Source organism: Colossoma macropomum, unplaced genomic scaffold, assembly GCF_904425465.1.
Source record: "Colossoma macropomum unplaced genomic scaffold, Colossoma_macropomum, whole genome shotgun sequence".
In the NCBI taxonomy this organism is placed as follows: domain Eukaryota; kingdom Metazoa; phylum Chordata; class Actinopteri; order Characiformes; family Serrasalmidae; genus Colossoma; species Colossoma macropomum.
In genome coordinates, this window is record NW_023494785.1 from 14,414,025 (window position 1) to 14,435,720 (window position 21,696).

The following is a 21,696-nucleotide window of genomic DNA, read 5'->3' on the forward strand; positions in this document are numbered from 1 at the left end:
TTATTATTCAAAGACACTTTTGGGCAGTTTTGTGTGTAGACACTGGACATGGTTCTTGACTTGCGTGTAAGGTTCTAAGAAAAACACAGAGCCTTTATTATTATGTGGGGGTTCTTCACACTTGTATCATTAACAAAAACAAAATGGAAGATTTTTAGGGAAAATAAAGGGGTTCTTCTATGGCATTGCTTCAAAGAACGTTTTTTTAAGAATGAACTGTATTTACAGTTTGTATGTATTTTATAACAGACCTTGATACGTTACAGTCAAGGGTAAGATGTAACATATCTATTCATTACTGATACTGACTCTGCCCACACAGAGCACCAACCACAGATACCAACTTTTCTGTATATTATGGCTTATTTAAATACAAGCCTTAAATGTAGATGTTTTGTGCTCTACATCATACTTATGCATATGAAAGGCATTTAAGCTGAGCAGTGTTAAACCGCTTATAAAATGTCCATTTTTCAAATCATGTGAGATGAAATTATCATAATGTAATGATAATGCTGAGCGAGTGCTTCAACGTCAGTCCTATTGGTGATATTGTGTTAGTGAGTGTCTAGTCAAGAGCCTTTGTCAAGACTAGCAAAGTGAAGACTGAGAATACCTACACTCTTTATGCAGTTGCCTCCAGAGAGAACTGTTCATTAAGATACTTACTGAGAATTGAATTGAATGTGCGAAAGCTCATGTAGTAGTTCTAAAGAAGTGTGACTAATCTGAACTGGTGACAGGCTGATAGAAGCTGCTTGTCTGAGAAACGAATCCATCAGGAAAGAGGAAGCAGAATGAGGTCATCACACAGCCGTGATGGTGCCATCATTAAAACCCTGATCAATGGCTTCCCTTATCACAGTCATTACATGTGAATCAGATCATGTGTAGTTCTCAAATTCTTTTATTTCGTTCTCAGAAAGGTGACTAGGCCGCAGCTGCCCCAAAGAATTGAATCATAGCGGGTAATACTTATACATGCATTTTTTCTTTAACTAATTTATGCTATGGTACTGTTGTGTAGAGCAGATTAAACTAGGAAGACAAATTAGGAAGCTCAATTCTCAAAACTTTGTAAAAACGGAAGAATAAAAAAACATTTTTTCTAGATGAATACATTTTTTATATTATTTTCTACAGGAAGACCAGCAATGAAAAAGTGCAACAGGCCAAAACTGTGACACAGGCTGCTGAAGTGGCTTAGTTCTGTAGAATAAGATAAAAATTAAGGGAGCTACTCTCTTTCTTCCTGCATATGACTTGGTAGAAAGCTCAGGATTAATGTGGTTTCATATAATACTGCTCAGTGCAGTTTTTATTTGGCAGGATTGTCAACAGACATTAACCGCAACCACTGGGGATTTCACAACCCTGTTCAGTGGAAATGATCATCATCTAATGGGAATTCCCTACCACAGTAATGAAACTATTGCTGAATGAAAGCCTTTACTACCAACAAACTGAAAAGACCTGTTAAAAGTACAAGAACATGTTCTGAAGAAATTTGATTTAGATGGGTAACTGCTGGGAAGAAGAAAAGCCATACTACAGCACTGATAAAGGACTAGTGGGGATATAGTGTGTAAAGGCCCAATGTTGTTCAAGCACACTGCTGTAGACAGGAGAGAGGACTCAAAGTTACACCAGAGAGAACAGTGCTATTATACTATATAACTTTATATAGTGCTATATAAGTCCTCTACTTGCTGACTTGTTTGGGGAGAAAACACACCAGGAGGCTGAAATTCTCTTTTGTGTCACATTTAATTTGTACATTCAGTGTGTGTAAGAACACCAACATACAGGTCAGTGTGTTATTTTCAGCAAATGTCTCTGGGCATTCAGCAACGTACGTCAATTATTCACAAGTTATTCTGTTTATTTGTAATATTTGAACACAAAAGGTCCTTCAGATTTATTTTTTTGAACCAACATATTCATGGTCACAACATCTGATAACATCGTCACCTTCTCTGTATATTTTGAATCTTTTTTAGCCAATTCAGTAATACTGGCATTAAGATACAAAAGCGCTTTGTACAGTACGGAAAGCTATTGAGAGGTGAGCGGAGGGAGTGTTTTTCAGCTGAAGTTTAACTACAGCACTTGAAGCCTGTATGATGAGAAGCCCTTTTCCTTTCAGCAACCTAACAGTTGGCACCATATCCATTAGATGACTATTTTAAAGTGTAAGAAAAGGTATACCATTGGCCCACTGAAAAGATTTCTGAAACAAGGGAAATCTGAAGATTATACACATAAGCTCTTTGGGGGCTGGGCAGAGGTTGGGGGCAACAGTGTGTGGTGTGTGTATGTTTATAGTTGCATCACGGACAGAGAAGTGTCAGAAGAGTCTGCTGTGAAAAGCCTTGCACACCAGTTGTCAGGCCAGAGCTTCATAAGCCTGAATGTAACCTTTTCTCTAGGTATGCACTAACTATAGAATTTTGTGGCCAATTACCAATTATTTTACTTTTTTGCATTTTCAAACAGGTGCAGAAGGGTAGGAATGGCTAAAGATGCAAGGTGCTAATGCCAGCAGACTCATATTTTTAGGCATCACTGGAATAAGTTTTGAAATGACTCGGTGATGCTGTTAGTCTTTATTGCATTTCCCCTGTTATATTTAAATTCTGTAGTTCTCTTTTAAAACTTCCACATTTACACTCTAAAGGATTAGAGCATGACTTGGCTCAAGCAAAAATGAGGTGCCAATTCATCATCAGCAGTACTTATCGGCTGTAAATAATAGGGCTGATAATAATAATTATATTTTCCCATACTATAACATATCGACCATGATAGGCCTGTCACAATTATTACATAATAATCTGATTGGAATTATCTAAACTGAGTGTAATTATTTGAGCTAATCGCAATTATTTTCCATAGTTGTTAGTTTTCACAATCATATGTTTACGTCAGAACAAACAGAATGTGAACTGGGCGCGTTTTCATTTACTGGGCAAATGCAATGTATGTTAAAAAAAAAGCTGAAAACGCATTTATTGAGATGTCGTGTTTCTTACGAAAACAACAACCTTATAATACCTCGAAATGATGGCAGGAAGTAATGCTTGTTTATTTGAATTGAACTGTGTTGTAAATTGGAAGCTACAAAGTATCGACAGGTAGAATGCAAGATAGCTAATCAGCCAATCTGGCTACTTTAGGCTTGTACATTATTACCTGCATACAATCAACAACAAAAAGACAATTCAACTGTTAATCCCAATTGTTTATATGGCAATTCTTTTTCAGCTAAAATTTCATGATCCTGACAGGCCTAGGCCACGATACATTGTGTAATCCTACCCCTTTTGCGCACAGCACCTTACGCACATCACTGTGGTGAATCTCAAAAACAGGCTTTATGAATTATAGCTATAAGTCTGTTTGCCTACAGTCAGAGAGCCAATTACAGTCTATTAACCCACCCTAATTATATCAAATAGATATCTTACAGTTCTCTTTCAACCTTTTTACTAACACACACCATAGCATAACTATCAGGCCTCCACAAAACATGCCAGTGGTGTTCAGTGCATACAGTACAATATCTAACATCCTCAAAGTACATACACACAGACGCCCTCTCTCCGTATTGTGCAATATTTACAGTGTCATTAAGACCCAGTGAAGAAAACCTGCTTCAAAAGAGCATATGGCGTGCAGCACAGGACTGAGAGAGAAACATATAAAAAGAGGCAACTTGCGTGGTGGAAAAAACAGACATTTGAGCATGAGTACAGTGACATTCAGAGTGAGTTTCTGAGTAGATGGTGACTGGCCTCAGAGCTTTTCCCTTGCAGTTATGATACAGCATCATAATGAAGTTTGTACAAACTGGGTAGTGTATAATGAAAGCATGGCAATTTAACCCATTTTGACCTGAACCTGCAAGGATAAAGAAACATCACTCTAAAGTCATCACTATTCATCTCAAGTTGCACTGAAAAAGAACATTCAGTCAACACTCATTCAGTCAACAGTTTCTGTGTCAGCGTGCTATAGTATGCTTCTAACCAAGGCAGGGGTTATGATACATCCTGACCACTTTATATACCAGCAGAAGAGAAGGGCACCATGAAATCTTTCCCTGATCTCTAATTAAAATAAATAGGCATGTCATCCAGAAGTGATTATACAGCCCAAGAATGGATGTGATGGTCGCATTTAACTTCAATGTGACAAGCGACACTAACTCTCAGCACTGACTACTCTTTGCTTAGTTTCTAGTATTATTTTTTTTCTTTAGAGTAAATCTCGTGTTATTCAGACATGCGGTACAGTGAGACAGAGCAGTGCAGGGACAGCTCTGCAGAGGCAGACATTTTACACCTTAATTTAAACATACACACAATCACAACTGCTTAAATCAAGAGGTTGTACTCATAACAGTCTCAGAATCGTGTACATTGTAATATTTTGGTCTCTTTAGTTACTATTCTTCAGTGATATGTGTGTTTTTGTTTGTGTCTGTGTGTATGCGCATTTGTGTGTGTCAGTGTACAATACATAGCTGAAACAGCATTATTTAAAAAGGATTATTTCAGAACTATCACTACACAGCTGTTGCAAAAGTTCATTGTGTTTTTCATACAAAGTCCATCTGAAGTACCTCTGATTCACTTGGTGTTCCTTTAGTCCAAGAGATGAACGCACACAGGTATCTCTCTTACGGTCTGAGGTCTCCCTTGTCTATTTGTGTATAATGTTTCTGTATGTATGTGCGTGTATGTGTGTGTGTGTGTGTCTGTTTCTATGTGTGTGGGAGAGAGAGCTGGAGCCCTAGAATTCGCTGAGGCTGTGCCATTTGGAGATTTGTCGGCGTGGGTTTTGGCAGACTTCTTGCCAGTGGGTGGCGCCAGAGGGGCAGGGACTTTGTGTGCCAAGCACTAGACGGCCCACAGCCTGGTTCTTAGTGGTGCGGTCAAAGTCCATGACCAGGAATTCGATAGAGATGTCAGGTAGAAGGTCAGCGGGCACATCATAGATGAAGGACTCATTGAAGACGGGATTCAGCGTGCACTTTTTCACATGAGTCTTCTTCTTGGCGATACGCTTGCGGCCATAGAACACGTTTACTTTCACATATGGATCTGAAACACAAAGAGGGACATTAGGGGATTTTATTTGAAAACACTGTAATTTTTTACCATTTAAAAAAAGTGTGACAACCTTCAAATTTTAATACAATAAACCAGGATGCTGTGATTTCTGAAGGCAGTGATTCATATGCATCAAATTAGGAATGTTAGAATTAATTCCAATAATTTTAAATAGAGTAGGCTCTCATTTTTGACAAAGAATTTCATTCTTGGGATGTTTTCAAATGTAAAAAAAAAACGTAGTGTATTGTTTTTATAGTCTATATTAAACTACACTGTAAATAGTCTCTCTAGTAATCACATTTGTGTATTTGTATATTTTTGAAATAGTTAAATAAATTCTTAATTTCCAATATAATCAAGCCAAAACAAATTATGATTCACTGATTCACAGTTAGCCCAAATGTACTCGATAAGCCAAGAAAAGTTTGGTGTCCAAATCTTTCTTCTTTAGTTTAGCGCTGGGGCTACGACACTAACTTTGCAAATCAACTCAACTCGCAACGTGCTCAAACCACATCCACATTCATATAGGTTACGCAGATGTTATGATGTGGTTTAGGACGTAGTAAACCTGTAAACCTGAATCAGATTTTTTTTCCTAAATCATTCCTGTGACAGCATCCAAAAGCTGTTTAAATCTATGATCTCAGAACAATTCAATCTGATTCTGATTCAATGCATCATTAACTCTAAAACTTCAGCAGTTTATTCAGATCTGATTTTTTTGGTACAACTGATATTTAGTCTGGGGTATGTGGAAAATTGTGTAAATGTATTTTTTTGCCAGTTCATTCCTTTAAAGTGTTTAGACATGAACAACTTGTGTGTGTACTCACTTCCGGACAGGCCTGTGATGTCTAGTTTGGGGAGATGTCTGGCTTTCAGGACCACCACACTGAGCCTGTGAGAGACAGGCTGGTAGGACAGGGAAACCAGCAGCTCCCCACGGCTCACACACTGCAAAATCACACACAGTATCGTTCTTTACTTCAGTCACATCACTCGTACTCTTTTACAATTCATTTCATTTATCAATGAGACCTGAATTGTGTGCATGAACAGAATGTAGCCATAGTCTAGAATGCAGTCAATACCTAGTATAAAAGCTCTTTTCTGTGCTCTGCAGTACACTTCTTGCTGATCTACATAATGCATGTTATAAAAACACCACTGTGCTGTTTGGCACAGAGCTGAGGAAAATATACTTCTGTAAACCTGCTTTGCACTGTGAGTGCCTTTTATGTGGTCCAACTCCAGCCGTTTGCTTTTCATGCACAAAAGCCACTAGGAAAGGCAGCTGTTTATCAGCAAAAAGAGCACCAGCCCTGTAATTGGAGTCCATGCTGCACCTAAGCCTGCATTTAGCCACACAAAGTAACCAATACTCCTACAGCCTGCACAATAGTCCTGCTCAAACGATAACTGTGCTTTCTGCTGCAGCATTTGCTTTTGGTCTGAATGGCAAATGAGTAATTTCTCCAAAAGGCAAAATTTCACTAAACAACTCTGAATAAATGCACTAAAAGCATATTCAAGAAGGTAGATAAAACCTTCATGAAACTCTGTGCCTATGAAAATAAAACTATAAAAACTATAAAAATAACACGTCTATGTCACTTCTTACATTACAGCATTATTCTCAGCACATTAGATAAATTGTTAATATAAAATGCCCAATTTAAAGCAACCATACTGGCGGCGAATCATTAACTGTGTTTCTGTTACACATACAGTACTGTACGAAAGTCAGAGACCACCGACCATTTAGTTAATTTACAGTCAAAATGACTATTAAGTCCAAATTAGCATTTTTCAGTGTCAGAAAAAAACAGAAAAAATATATTTAACAAGAAATTAAACAGAAGCTTTAACAACTAAACACAATATCATATTTATAGCATTTAGTGTGTTCACTCTTTGCTTTTACACAGCTTCCATTCTTTTCATGAAACTTTCCATTCTTTTCATGAAACATTGGGACACCTACACCTTACACCTACAGAAGCTTTTATGACATCCCATTCTAAATCCATAGACCCTAACCCTAGAGTTGTTTCCCCTTTTGCATCTAGGATGACCCATTCTTTCACAAATGTTTGTAAAGGCAGACTGCATGGCTAGCTGCTTGTTTTTATAAACCTGTGGCAATGGGACAGACTGAAATACCTGAATTCAATGACTAAGAGGTATGTCCCAATACTTTTGTCCACAGAGTGTATCTGCATATTTGACATTGCTGAATATGAATACTTGGTGATGGTCTAATCTGTCTCCTGCTCTTGAGGAACCTGAAGACTGCTACTGCAACTGTTACAGAGACAGTGTGTAATATTCAGTAGCACTCCATGTAACCTACAGTCCAGTCAGCTATCACCCACTCCATGAGTAGGAGGATGAGCCACTTCACCAGTGATTAATGTTCTAATTACACACATCATAACGGAATATGTGCTCATGAGTCAATGACACATACAGACACTAATCATCAGACAGACAGATCTGATGCAATATTGAAACTGTTTATTTCTATCATTTGATGACTGAATATCATTACAACTTTGTGTATGTTTTATATTATACAGAAATGTACTTTAACTACATTACATTTCATTTGATCAAGACTTGACTGAATGTTGGTTCCTCAAATGTTTACTGCTTCAGAAGATTACATAAGTATTTGTTACTAAGTCTTTATTAACTGATTCGACATCAGCAAACACTGTCCATCACACACACACACACACACACATGCACACATGCTGCCTAACTTGCTGAGAGTATAGTTTCACCCTTTTCTGTATCCCATATATTAAAAAAAAACCTTGATCAGAGGTGGGCAATATGATGATATTTTATTGTCATAATGATCATTTTTGTTATTGTGATACATATGGTGCATTTCTGACCATATCATGGACATTGTCAGTACTTAAAGAACACTGTTTCACTACAAAGACAGCATAATTAGTCCTATTTAATTAAATTCACTGGCATTCATAGTTTTTTGATTGCAACAACTAGCATATGTGGCTCTGTGCGTCAAAATATTGTGATATCATGAAAATGTCTTTTTAGTATTGTGATATGATGTTTTTTCCGTATCATCCACCTCCAGCCTCGATTACATACATTTACTATACCATAGTCTAACAACTAACACAAACGCTGTTCAAAGTAATATAATATCCACTTATTACAGGATATTTCATTAAGGGAAAGTTAACTAACTGGAAGTTGGATAATATAATTGTTCTTATTCTGCAGTAGCGTTTACCATCCACACCTCACCATAACTTCATAATACCATAATCATTTCGCATTGTTTTCCATGTAGTTACTGATAAAAAGCTCTAGGATGTGGATATCCATTACACCTAAGGGGTTAACTGCAGCACATCAGCACAGTGCCCAGAAATAACTGAACAAGCACTATACATCAAGAAAGAGCTATTGACAGTAAGGATGCACTGTGATACCACTTTTTCCCTTCCGATACCAGTACCTGATCCCCAAGTTACAGATATTATATTAATACTGAGCATTAAAATAATGGACACAATATGTCCGTGATCTACCCATCACAAAATGAGTTCTCAGCTGCAACATGCTGAAACCACACCATTCTCGCCTGCTTTGTGTGCCATCTCTAGCATCGTTGGCCACTCACGACCATTTGCCATTTGACACGCCCACACAGTTCTAAACAGAATTTTTGGAGCATTTTTCAACTATTAAATTGTGTTAATTTATATATGCTTCTCAAATATAACACTGGTAAACCCTTGTTCCATGGCATATCTTTAGTATTCAAACAAAATTTTAAACATTTGAAACCATGTTGACAGGGGCTTTAAATGTGTAATGAAATTTGATTTTTTAAATCCTTTCTGGTCATGCCTCCCCTTTTGCCATAACAGATTGTGTAATGAGCATTTTTATTACTGCTTGTTTCAAGCGTGAAAAAATCCCATGCTACTTGCTTTGGTGTGCATGCAAGCTTTATGGTACTGGTATTCTCTACTGCCAATTCTGATACTGTACTGAAGTGCCAGTATTGGGGCAGTATTGTTCCAACAGTGATGCACGAATCTCATCAGCCAGATGTGACCTATCCATGATTGACACTGTTTCTTAATCAAGGCTTAGCCACTACAAAACTGTAATTCTGCAGCAGTCTACAAACACATTTGTTTATTTTGTTACTTGTGTATGAGTTAGTTGTTAGTTGTGTATGAGTGGATGTCACTACTTTTACCTGCATGCTCCTCTTGCTGATCTGCTGTGTGATGTGCACTCTGCCCGTACTGGGGTCCACATCGGCCAGCGGTACCAGCGCCTCCCCGATCACATCATCCCTGGAGAAGCGGTCGAAGCTCAGCACCAGGAAGTGCAGCGTGAGCTCAGGCAGTGCGCTGTAGGGTACCCCATAGAAGGTGAAGGTCTCGTCGAACACTGGCTCCAGCGTCTTACGCAGGACGCGGGTCTTCACACGGTGCTTCTTCTCTGGCAGGATGGTCATCTTCACGTAGGGGTCAGCACTGCCCGCCTGGCCATCCACGGCTGGCAGTCCCCGTGCCTCCAAGACAGTGACTACTAGGGCCTTCTTAGGGAAGTTGTAGTCGATGGCCAGGCTCAGGGTGCCGCGGCCCGGCTCATCAGCTGGGGTGAAGGGTGTGGCCGTGTTGGAGGCTGTGGTGCTGGAGCTTTGGCTGCTGCTGCCGCTGGCTGGGCTGTTGTCTAGGGTGCAGTAATCTGCACGGACGGGCAGTTCCTTCTCCAGCCGTGGTGCCGGGTGAGCGCTGTCCTCTAACCCGCTCACCTGAAGCTGAGGTGTTCCTGTCGGGCTGCTCTCTGACCCAGTACCCGCATCCACCAGCACCACCGGACATCCCCTGCCAGCCTTCTCTACATCAGTGCCTCGAACACTGGCTCTACGTGCCAGCCGCACGATCCTCTTGCTGCTGGTCAGTGTCTCTGGGTAGATGCTCATGCCCTTCAGCATGTGGATGAACTTGTATGGTGGGTCCGTCGAAGGGTCACCATGTTCTGACTGGAGGCCGTGGAGCTTGTAGCTGCCCGACATCCTCTGGTAGCGTTTCTGGCAGCAGGTCCACATGAAAATTAACGCCACCACCGCGACCACCAGCACGCCAGCGCCGATAAAGCCCGCAAGCACTGGGGACATATCTGGGAGAGAGAGAGAGAAAGATTTCAAACACTCTTAACTCTTTCAAAACAAATCTGGGATTCATTTATAGAAAGATCACATATATTTTCATGATTTTTAACAACTGTGTCACACTACACACACATTTTGACAGTTTAGATTTGACTGATATTTCAAGTTAATATTTGATGATGTACTTATTGCACACCTGAAGAGCAGAATGTTTAGTTGACATTGGGCTATTGTGCTAAAACATCAGCTTTTTACTCTTTTTACTACATTTGTAATCCTACAGAAACAAATGTTATAATTCTTCACAATGCTAATTCAGGTGGATCTGGTACCAACGTCTACATTTTATAAATGTTTGTGTATTCACATCAGTAGATGTGAATATGAAACATAGTGGATATTGGCATTAGAATACAATTCCCATATCAGTGCCTAAACAAAATAGAAGTATTGGAAATATGTTGCTACATATTGTGACTGCCTTCCAATATATTACAAATGCACTGATGAAAGACTGTCCTGCATTATTTTAACCAATTTGCTTTTGTTTGATTACATGATTCATCAGAACACCCACACACACTCATCTGGAACTATGACTGGTCAGGACTCTTACAGCACACAGTAAAACAACACTCTGATTGATTAGAGGGCTTATTTGAATATTTCAGCTTTCTATAATGTCTATCCTGCAGGTAAACACTGCAAGAAAAATGAACAGACAATATATTATAGGGATGCACCAATACGGGAATTCTGGGCTGATTTTTCATGTGAACATCTGCCCATGGTGATACTGATGCTGACGCATAAACATTTATTAAATGTAGAAACTAGAACTAAATCCACCTGGATTAGCATCGCAGAGAAAAGTAACACTTGCTTAAATCGAGTTACAAATGCAGAAAATGAATAAAATGCAGATGCTAATATAGTAACTCAGCATTATCTAAATATTTTGCTCTTCCAGAGTACCATAAATACATCATTGCATATCTGTTTAAAATTTTGGTCAAATCTAAATATCTGTCCAACGCTGATATTTTTAAGTAAAAATCTGTTGATACTGATATGATTCTGATATCCACTCCATGAACTCAATCATGTTTCCAAGGGATGTATATTATGTGAACATAATGCATCCCTATGATCACAATACATACCTATGAAATGAAGCTTCTTGATCTTTTTTGTATAAACAATACAAAGTATGAAATATTTACAACACCAGTTGGTTAACTGAGATTGACTAAGTGAACACATACTGCACTTCAAAGTGTTTAAAATTTTTTGTGTTTAAAAGTTTTTAATATGGATTATGTGGGAATTGTATATTTATAGCTTTAATTTGCGGAACATGTCTGTCCAGGAAAAAAAAAAGAACAACAAGTTTAATTTCAACAGATGCTTCAATTTAAGGTGATGTTTTAAGGACAGCTAAGATGGCATGAAGGCAGAGTAGAACACAAATCAAAGACACACACAAAGACTGGCCAAAGAGAGACAGAGATGAGGATGTGATGATTCAGAGAGATAATGGAGGCACAAAAAGAGCACATTTAGCCCATTATAAACACATACATCCAGGAACACGTGTACACAGGATTTAGGCACCAAAAATGTACAGTCCTCCTGTCAGAGACACTGTTATACAAGAAGTGAAAATGCAGTTGTAAGTTTCACAAAGGGACATTAAGCTCAAAATAAGGTATTACTATTACTATAAAAACCTGATGGGAATTATTCTTTATAATGCCTTTATTTTTGCAAGTGACATCAAAGCTTTATTCTTGCATTCTCCAAAGAACTGTATTCACTATGCACCAGCTGACTGACACCAGGCATGCAAAGCAGAAGGGAACAGACGTACCACACAGCACCACGCAGGGGCTGATTCATTCACTTTCTGACGCAAAGACTGTCATACTGCACTGGCACAAAAGGCATTACACAATGACCAGGCATCCAATGACTGTATAATGTGATTCAAAATGAGTGGGAGGCAGTGAGAGGCTGAATAGGAAGATGGCGGAGGCAGAGTAGAGCGGGAGGTGTTTTAGAGATGGAGAGGTGGGTGTAGTGCAGGAGAAGGAGGCCTGCTGGCTTGTTTATATGTCCATCTGAACAGAACTCTGGCGTCCAGTCCTCCGAGCCAGGGCTGTGCCAATGCTGCAATAGTCTCATTTTAACTAACAGACTCGCAGCACTAAAAACAGACACACAAATTTAGCTCGGCTACATGCGCTTTTTTTTTTCTGTGCCTCACTGTGGTGTAATGGTGTGGGGCTGCAGAGGGTAGAATACCAATGAGCCCAACAGAAACACAGCAGGAGGCTGCACTCACAGGCTGGCACTGGCACACAAGAGAAACGGCATTGAAAAATAAAATACATCACAATTATAGAAGCCTACAACTATGTCATGACGGCACATTTGGGTGTGGCATCTTCACAACATTACTAGCTTTCACTAACTGCTAGGAATACCAGCTGGTAAGTACTTATTAGTACACAGGCATTCATCAATCCACCCTGCAATGAGATTTTGCATGCTGAAATGTCAAACACAGTACAGAGTCAGTAATGAAAAGAATGTTTTTTTTTTGTTTGTTTTTTTTTTAGAATTTTGGATCTTTTTTGTAAAATGCATAACAATACTTTGTGTATATATTTTGTGGGCTTTTCTTTTATACCATTGTACTGTCTGCATTACAGATTTATTTTAATATGTATTAAATATATGTCAATTCTAGAATTTTTAACCTTTAATATCTATACTTGAATGCAGTATTGGTCAAAAAAATTATGTTGAATGCAGTACTGCTCAGAAAATGAAACAGTTGTAATAATCAAAACAGAAAATATTTATAATGAAATATTTATAAATAGAAAATAATACAAATAGTGTAAATAGTAAAGATATTGTACAAAATAGCTTAATAACAGTACAATGAAGAGTGGTACAATGAAAAATAAAACCAACATATATAATATTTATATGGAATAAGAAAACCAAAAAAACACCCATTCATTAGTGCTTGGTCCCCTAAAAAAAGTAGGGAAAAAACAACAAAGAAATGACATAATGTGCCATGAAACAAAGTTTGGGGAGGGATGATAATGTGCAGATTCTACATGTCCTCAGAGCTGGTGTGAAGAGGGATCAATTAGCAGACTGAGAGCAATGACTGTAAAATAGAGACGCTCCCTGGAGGCAGTGAGCTCCCTCCCCGCTGGTGGCCTTTGAGCTGAAGGAGCTGCAGTGCTTTGTTAAAGATGCTGGAGAGCCAGGGCGGGGTCTGTGTGTGCAGTCCTAATGGGGCCTTTGAGAAAAAGATGAGGCACTCGCTGCAAACAGGGTGTGTGTGAGTTTGGGCCGCCTGAGGAAATCCACACTGTTCGTATTGTCATCTAACGTGACTCCAAATTCATTGCATAATGTAAGAAATTCATTAAACTCACACTGATGCTTTGTACAAACACAGAAAAATACACAAAATGTGTGCAGAATTCTCTGGAAGTGTACGCAAACTTATATATAATATTATATATATATCATATATATATATTGCTCTAATTGGTGCAGTTTTGTACAACAGAAGATAAGGTAGTATAGTCTGGCAGGAACACTAACATATATAACAACATGCAAGAGCATGGCTTGACATTATCTGTATATTCCTTTCACATATGTGCTTTTGACAGATGTAATTAACTAATTCATAAAGACACTTGTTTGATAATATCTGGCTATAATATACACTGTCATTATCAGCTTAAATATTGTATTTTTACAATTTTGGATAAAATGAAGAGACTACAAACATAACTTTCCTCTTTTACAGTTTGGTTAATGGATGACAGATTTTTGGAAACGCAACTTAAATGAGATGTGAACTGCAGTACACTAGAACATGTCTGTCTCCCAAGTATGACAAATCAAATTGTGGAATGCGTGCACACTGTTAGCATCAGAATTTTGCATACAGGCTTAGCATTAGGCATGCACCAGTATGGGAATTCTGGGCCAGATCTGATATTTTTCATGCACTTATCTGGTGATGCTTTTGTCAATACATAAACATTTAAAAATGTAGGAACTGGAGCCACATCTACTAGGATTACCATCACAGAGAAATGTAACAGTTATTTCTGGAAGGTTACAAAAGCAGTAAAATGAATAAAATGCAGACATTTTTGCGCAGTAGCCAAGCGCTACTGAAACATTCTACTCTTCCAGAATACAATAAATACGTCATTAAATATCGGTTTGAAATATCAAATCTAAGCATCTGCCTGATGCTGATATTTTTTAAAAGCAATTATCAGCTGTGCATCACCACTTAGCATCCTTGTTGGTACAAAGGGCACAATAAAGAACTACAGGCAATATCACCCCTTGCCTGATACTTTATCTTTTACGGTGTACATGAATTGGGTCATTAGTTTTTATCTGTGATTTGGTCCCTGACATCGGTGCGATATGACACATGCGCACACTACTCCACTGTCACAACGTTTATGTTGTAAAAGAGGTGCACACAGAGCTCTCTGAAATCAAGATCGTAGGCTAAGCTTTAACCAATTTACTGAAAAAGGCTACTGGAGAGAGAAAGGTTATTTGTCTCACACACACACAAAGGTTGTGAGTCACATACACACATGCAGAGACACAAACATACTCAAATGTCATGATTAAATTTCACTTCCAGTTCTCCTTTTTTGTCCCCATTTTCTCTCAGCTGTCCATCTCTAGACAAAGACACCAGCCCTGTTTCCTGTTATTGGGCACTGCTGCCCTGCAGGGATTCCAGCGGGATGATGTCAGATTTTGGAACACTCTCAAAGTCAGCTGCCCCAGTTGCCTGGAAACACCCCCGGGGGGCTACAGACACACTCAGACAAAGCGCACATACACTGTCAAATTCAGACCCTCGCTATCCCACTAAGTAATACTGAATATAGCTAAGGACACCAGCATCGTCTAAAGCCAAGCCTGCTGACCCAAAGAAAGTCACAAATACGCTGGCCTCGTTTGAACCCTATAGGGCTATTATTAGGAATTTTCTCAAGAACCCAGAAAAAAGGCCAGGTACAAAGACACACCGGCAACAGAATTAAACCAGCTCAAGTCTTTTCACATTATACAACATGGTGACCAGCAGCTACAATACAAAGAGCGCCATAGTGCTGTCAAAATTACATTATTTGAAACATTAACTGATTAAAAATTGCATTCTCGATGAATCATTAATTAATTGACATCTTGCATGATGATAAGGCGTGTTTTAGGTAAAAAAGGTAGTAAAAAGCTACTAAACTGTCACTGGGGTGGCACCCCTCGTCACTGTGGTAGTCTCAGCGGTACATCTTCAGTACCTTTACTTGAGGATCATAACTGTGCCATACTGAAATTATATTCCAATAGTCGGATCGACTCCACATTTCCTGTCTTGGCTGCAGGTATTTTATTTTATTGATCTGTTTTAGGACATCAGGTTATGGAAAGGTACAAATATGTAGCTTTCCCCTGGGGAAAATCATTTGAGATACACAGTTGGACCTCTGTTGTAGCTTTGATAGTACATTTACATTGTTTGTACCTCGATGAACAAAAAATATACCTGCACAGTACCTTTTATCTGAAAGTGTACAATTTTTATAGTAAGAAACACAGCCTGATGGACCCCCTCATTTATATGCAATTTTAGTAGGAGTGTAAAACTGTGACAATGTGCACTGTGGAGTTGTGACAACGCTTTGTAGAAATGGACATTCTGTTAACTATGCCATCTAACTGCCATATGAGTGCAATGTTTACACACCAAAGTTTGCAAATGATCAGCATCAATCAAGAACTTACTGCAGCACTCCTCCTGTCTTTCAGTCATCACTTTTGCTTATGTTTTGTTTAAAATATTGTGAGAATACCCAATCATGACTATCATTACATTCTTTAATTTTTTGCCATGGTTTGGTTTTTATATTTCTTTTTAATGAAGGTTGTCTTATTCCAGTAAAGTATAAGTAGTTTGTAATCATTCATCTGAAGGGCCCATATTCTATTTTCTTATTAACAATCATAATTCATTTTAACATGACTCCTTTCCAACATCTTTTTATTATTTAGAATTAAACGTTTTAACTAAACTATTTTTTTTACTGTGTCTTTAAGACTGGTATATGCACATTACCTCTGTGCTGACTGGCTGTCCTGTACTGGGCCTCAATCAAAAGGCATTCTATGCTGAAACACTCCTTATAACTTCAGTGTGTAGGTGGGGCTAAACTGCTTTAAGCTGAACAGCTGAATATATATAAACGGTTTTCACAACATCATGAAAACAGTGAAATCAAAACAGGCTGTTACAGCAGCTTTGCATACAACATGAAACTATTTTATATAAAAAAAAAAAAACAAGGAAAATTCAGTTTTCCATGATATGGGACCTTTAAGTCCATTTTTATTGCTTGGGCTTTTTTAAACACTCTAATTACTTGATTCAAATATAGAAATCATTGCTAGATCACTCAGTTACTAACAGGCTACAAGTGATTGTGACAGGCCAAAAACCAACAGGACTCTGATTCTGAATCTGATTCCAGACAAGATATTCTTAACAGCATGAGAAAAAGGGACAAGATGTTCTTTAGCATCACATCAGAACACGCTGCCACAGATTTGAGCCAGAATGTCAGTACGTCCCAACAATCACTAATGACACATCGTATTTATGACTCAAATCTGCCCAAAAAAATACTGATTAAAGCAAACACTGCAGTCTGAAATTATATTATGCCTAGTAAGGTTGCTGGACATCAGCCTGACGCAGCATCTTTCTGCACTGTGTATTCTCTGTGGAGCTGAAGGAGAGGAAGGCAGAATAACTCAGGTGGAAGAGAGCGGCTCTAGTGCTAAATATTGAAACATGTTTTGTAACGTCAAAGTTCTACATTGTTCGCGCAGTTACGCTGCTGTGGTGCTCTCATCTGTGGAACCGCACCCTTTCAGTGCAGTGGAGAGTGACAGGGAATTCGTCAGCTAACAAAAGAACATCATGCTTCTTTCAAATATGATGGATGCGGTTTAGACTGTTTCATTTTTTTTCAGACCTTATAACAGCCGAGCTGTCTTATCTTCAAAAGACCAGCACAGCACAGGCTCTGTGAGAGCAAACTAATTAATCTCATCAAGCAATCAGTTATCAGCCCAGACGTTTATTAGTTGACTGAGATGTGTTATTGCTGGCCTTGAGAGCAGCATGGGCTGTATACAGATAAGCCAGGCAGAGAGAGAATGAAGAGGACACAAGGATGATGCAGCAAAAGGCACAGCAGCCACTGGCATCTGGCCCTCTCCATAAAACATGTAACTGGAGCCATGTTGTGAGCAGGACTGAGTGCTTGTTATTTACCAGCCGTCTTCTCTCTCACTCTCCTTACTGCGCTCTCCTCTATACACTCTCTCTCGTTGTCTTCTTTACATGTGACTCTTGCTTCTTGCAGAGTGAGATTAAGATATTAACATGTGTTTTGGAGTCTTTGAAAAGCTTTAAATTGTTAGGATTATTATTAGGATGCACAATGGTAGCAGACTGATATTACTAACTCATATTTCATGATGTTTTTATTGTATTCTATAAGAGGAGAATATTTAGGTGATACTCAGCTAAAGAGCTAAAATATCTGCACTTTCTTCATTTTACTACATTTGTAACCTTACAAGAATGACTGTTGTTTCTCTGCAATGATAACCCAGGTAGATTTAGTCCCAATTTCTATATTTCAAGTGTTTATGTAACAGCATCGGCACCTGCATCAATTATTACTCCAATATTTGAATCGTCCCACAATTTCCATGATGTTGCACGAGTGTAATTGTTGGTGTTAAGTTTATTGTTTGTTCTTATTTCTCAACCTTAATCACTCAATTGTAACAGAGAATTATTACAGAAATAATAATTACTATTATATTGAAATAGCAGGTAGATTACTCAGTTACTAATATGATTCTTTCTTCTGCCACCAGGTACTATTCGTTAATGTAAATATCTCTGTCCAATGACAGACTAATTTCTTTTATTTCACTATTGTATATTTATTGTTAATTCTTCATTCTTTATTTATATTGTTCTTGTACTATTACTATTTTGCTAACCAGTGTGGACCAGATAAGGGTGGATCCCCTCCTTTTAGGGAGTTTAGAAGCCTGCTAAGAAACACTCAGATGTACTTAGAAAGCACTGAGCTTCACAACCAGTCAAAGATCAACAACTTTATTCAAATCCTTAAATTCTCTGAGCCTTTTGTGATTTACTGGCTAAGTGTTCTATTGAGAATCAGTTTGACATCAGATTCAGCAGGTGTGGCTGTACATCAAAGAAACACATTTTGCCGTTCTGCTAGGATGCTGGCTCAGAAGATTCCCTGGGGTAGGCCACCACTGAAGGAAATGCATCTAAAATTACTCCATTACTTGGAACGGATATGAATCAAACAGATTGTGAAGATTTTTATAGATGTAGCACGCAGGTATTCCTGTGCGCTCTCTGAGCACACGACTTTGTCCAAATTTGGGTTTGGCGTCTCTGCTTCCGGCCCACGCCATGTGATCAAACACTGTTTTTTCTGTTCCTCCTCTTCAGTAGCGTGACTCCGGAAGACGGAGCTCCTCAATCCTACTTCTGGCACCAGATGACACCAAAGACAGTCTGCTGCCTACGTTTCATCCCACTAGATCCCACAGAAGATCCCACGGAAATGATGGGTGAAGCTACAGCATCAGCATCAGCATCACCACAACACAAGTGCAGAATTATAACTCTGTTTAATACACAACCAGCCATGTAATAAAGGTTTATCAGAAAAACCTACTGCTGACATCGACTTAAGCCCATAAAGAAAGGCCGGCTCTGTCTGACCATATTACAGATGTTTACATTAACAATCCACCAACAGCTTTCACAAATCTGTCCTAATCTAGAACAGGGGTAGAGAAATAAATTGAAAGTGCTTAGCAGACTAATCCGGTTCACTAAGTGCTTTCTGAGCAGGTCCTGCCCCAGTCCAGTGCTGGAGTCTGACCTACAAACCGCCTTCATCCACCATTCTCCTGGTGCAGATCCATCTGGTCACATCCGGACACACTGCTGATGTTTTCCCTCCCTCACCACATAATGAACCACTTCAGACATAATAATCCCCCCGCCTGACCTGTCCCTTCCTGCAAGCTCTGACACGACACTGACATTCATTCATCAGCCTGATGCAAAATGAAGCATGAAATGATGCGACATGAGAAATGAGAATGAGGTGAGAGAACACATCAGTTCAAAGACTTGCTAGGCTTCATCTCCAAAAGTCATACATTCACAATTGCCAGTGTTCATAAACAAGAACGTGACCCCTAAAACGAGGGATCAATATCCGAACGGGTCAGACAAGGACACAGGTCTTGCTCCCTTATTATACAGTTTTCCATGTGTAGGCTAGCAGCAAATCACCACTATGCACCTGCTTTTGTGCAGCTAGGTGACTAATCTCATTATAATGAATTAGCTATACTGGGTTTTCTGTACAGATCAGTGATTCTAGAAATATAGTGCATCTATAATGTGCAGTCATAAAATCCACGTTGGGGACAAGCTGGTTGCTTCACAATTACAAAGACAGAACTAATAATGAACAGTGTGTTCTTCTAAAACACCATATCAACCAGACATCTCGCTATTAGCTCTGGTGTATATTATGGGCTTAGCGTTACAGCAACCTTCGAGAGTAAACAATAACGTCATACCTGTTTCTCCTATAGACATTTTCTCATACTGCTCATCTCACTTCGAGAACTGTCGCAAATGCCAAGACAGGGTGATGCCAGCTTAATCAAACAATTATGCAACTTAATTTACATATTTAGTAGCCCACAGTTCACTGAACTGAAAACAGCAACGACAGAGCCGTTATCAACCGTCTGACTTTATTTTTAATGAATGCCTCTCTGGTGCAGATGGTGGTCCACAAGGAGAAAGAGACCATTAAGCTGCCTACTGAATGCTACTACAACACCAGACAAGATCATATTATCGTTATATACCTGATCATGAGGCGTTTGTGATCTGACAGTAAAGACTCAGGCCTACTCACCGTATGCTGCTCGTATCTCAGTGATCTCAGCCATTTTGAGGGATGGGGCGCGTTGCGTTGCGAAAAAAGCGAAAATATAAGACGGCAGAACAGCGGCAGAACGACAGCTCCTCTGGACTAAATGGAGAAATCTCGACACTTCGTGATTACATTTTTAAATTTCATACTGCAGCTGTTTTTATAGGAGCTGGTCGAGCGCTGCGGTCCACTCCTCTCTGCTCTGATCAGTGATGGTGATGGTGATGCTGCTGCTGGTGGAGCTGGTGCTGCGCACGCGCAGATCCGCTGCTACGGCAACGGGCGAGGCCCCGCCCACTCTATTCACTCTCACTGAAAAGCGGAGTGAGGGGGAGCAGAAAACAACAAGAAAGCCTCTCTTCCTTTTCTGTAGTTTCCGTTAATCACTTCTCCGAAAACGCGTTGGCTCTACAGGCAAAACATATTTGCTTCTGAATCATACTTTAACAAGTTACGGCAAGGCCTTGTCAAATTAAACTGAGGGTCTTTCTATTCCTTCAATCAGTGGTCTTACAAAGCTTTTCTTCTGGGTCTACAGGCAAAACATTTGATTCTCAAACACATCTGAATTTGAAAACCGTATACTGTACTGTCTATCATTAAACAAGTTATAACAAGGCCTTGTAAAAACAGAGTGGGGAGGGGAAGAAAACAACACATGCTCTCTTTTTCCAATTTTATTTAATCAGTTGTCTTGGAAAGCTTTGGGGTCTACAGCCAAAACATACTTGATTCTTAAACACTCTTTCAAAGCACTGTGCATTAGTAAACAAGGTACAAAATTGTCTTGCCAAAGGGTTTTTGTTGTTGTTGCTTTTGATCTATGCCTTTTAATAATGTCAAAGCTTGATAAAGTATACTTTAAGTCCTGCAGTAGCTTCAGGCCATGACACTGTACACAATAATGGTGTGCAAAGATAAACAACTACCTTACACTTTTACCACTAATGCCTCATTTATAAAGTTTGGGTGGAGACACTTGGGAAAGTGGCTTTAAACTGAAGCTATGATACCTTTCACTTCCAAGCAGACTACAGAGTGTCTGTACTATTGTAAACCTGGCAGGTGATGACCAGACAATCCATGAGCGCCAGCTTCTTAAAAATGTTTGTCTAACTATTTCCTTTGAAATAGGATATCTTTTGAAAATTAAATATTGCCAACACTGTACAAAATCTTTGCAATGCATCTTTTGCATAAAAGCTGTTTGCTAGAGCTGTTTGCTACCTGAAGCACACCA

General features: G+C 39.1%; 1 protein-coding gene across 1 annotated transcript; it reads right to left on the reverse strand.

Moving 5' to 3' along the window:
* Positions 1 to 1,748: 1,748 nt before the first annotated feature.
* On the reverse strand, positions 1,749 to 20,677 carry syt11b (synaptotagmin XIb). The gene is made up of 4 exons (XM_036583522.1): positions 20,439 to 20,677; positions 9,373 to 10,304; positions 5,954 to 6,074; positions 1,749 to 5,105 (listed from the first exon to the last, which is right to left on the reverse strand). Exons 1-4 carry the CDS (start codon positions 20,470 to 20,472, stop codon positions 4,795 to 4,797), a joined length of 1,398 nt encoding a protein of 465 aa, XP_036439415.1. The 5' UTR covers positions 20,473 to 20,677; the 3' UTR covers positions 1,749 to 4,794.
* Positions 20,678 to 21,696: the final 1,019 nt, after the last annotated feature.

What these genes read in the sequence shown, in the direction of transcription:
- syt11b (XM_036583522.1), bottom strand. Translation starts at nt 20,472, where the DNA reads ATGGCTGAGATCACTGAGATACGAGCAGCATACG. An exon ending in TGAGATACGAGCAGCATACG is followed by an intron (nt 10,305 to 20,438) that starts GTGAGTAGGCCT and finishes TCTCTCTCCCAG; the next exon opens with ATATGTCCCCAGTGCTTGCG. An exon ending in TCAGCAAGAGGAGCATGCAG is followed by an intron (nt 6,075 to 9,372) that starts GTAAAAGTAGTG and finishes GTGATTTTGCAG; the next exon opens with TGTGTGAGCCGTGGGGAGCT.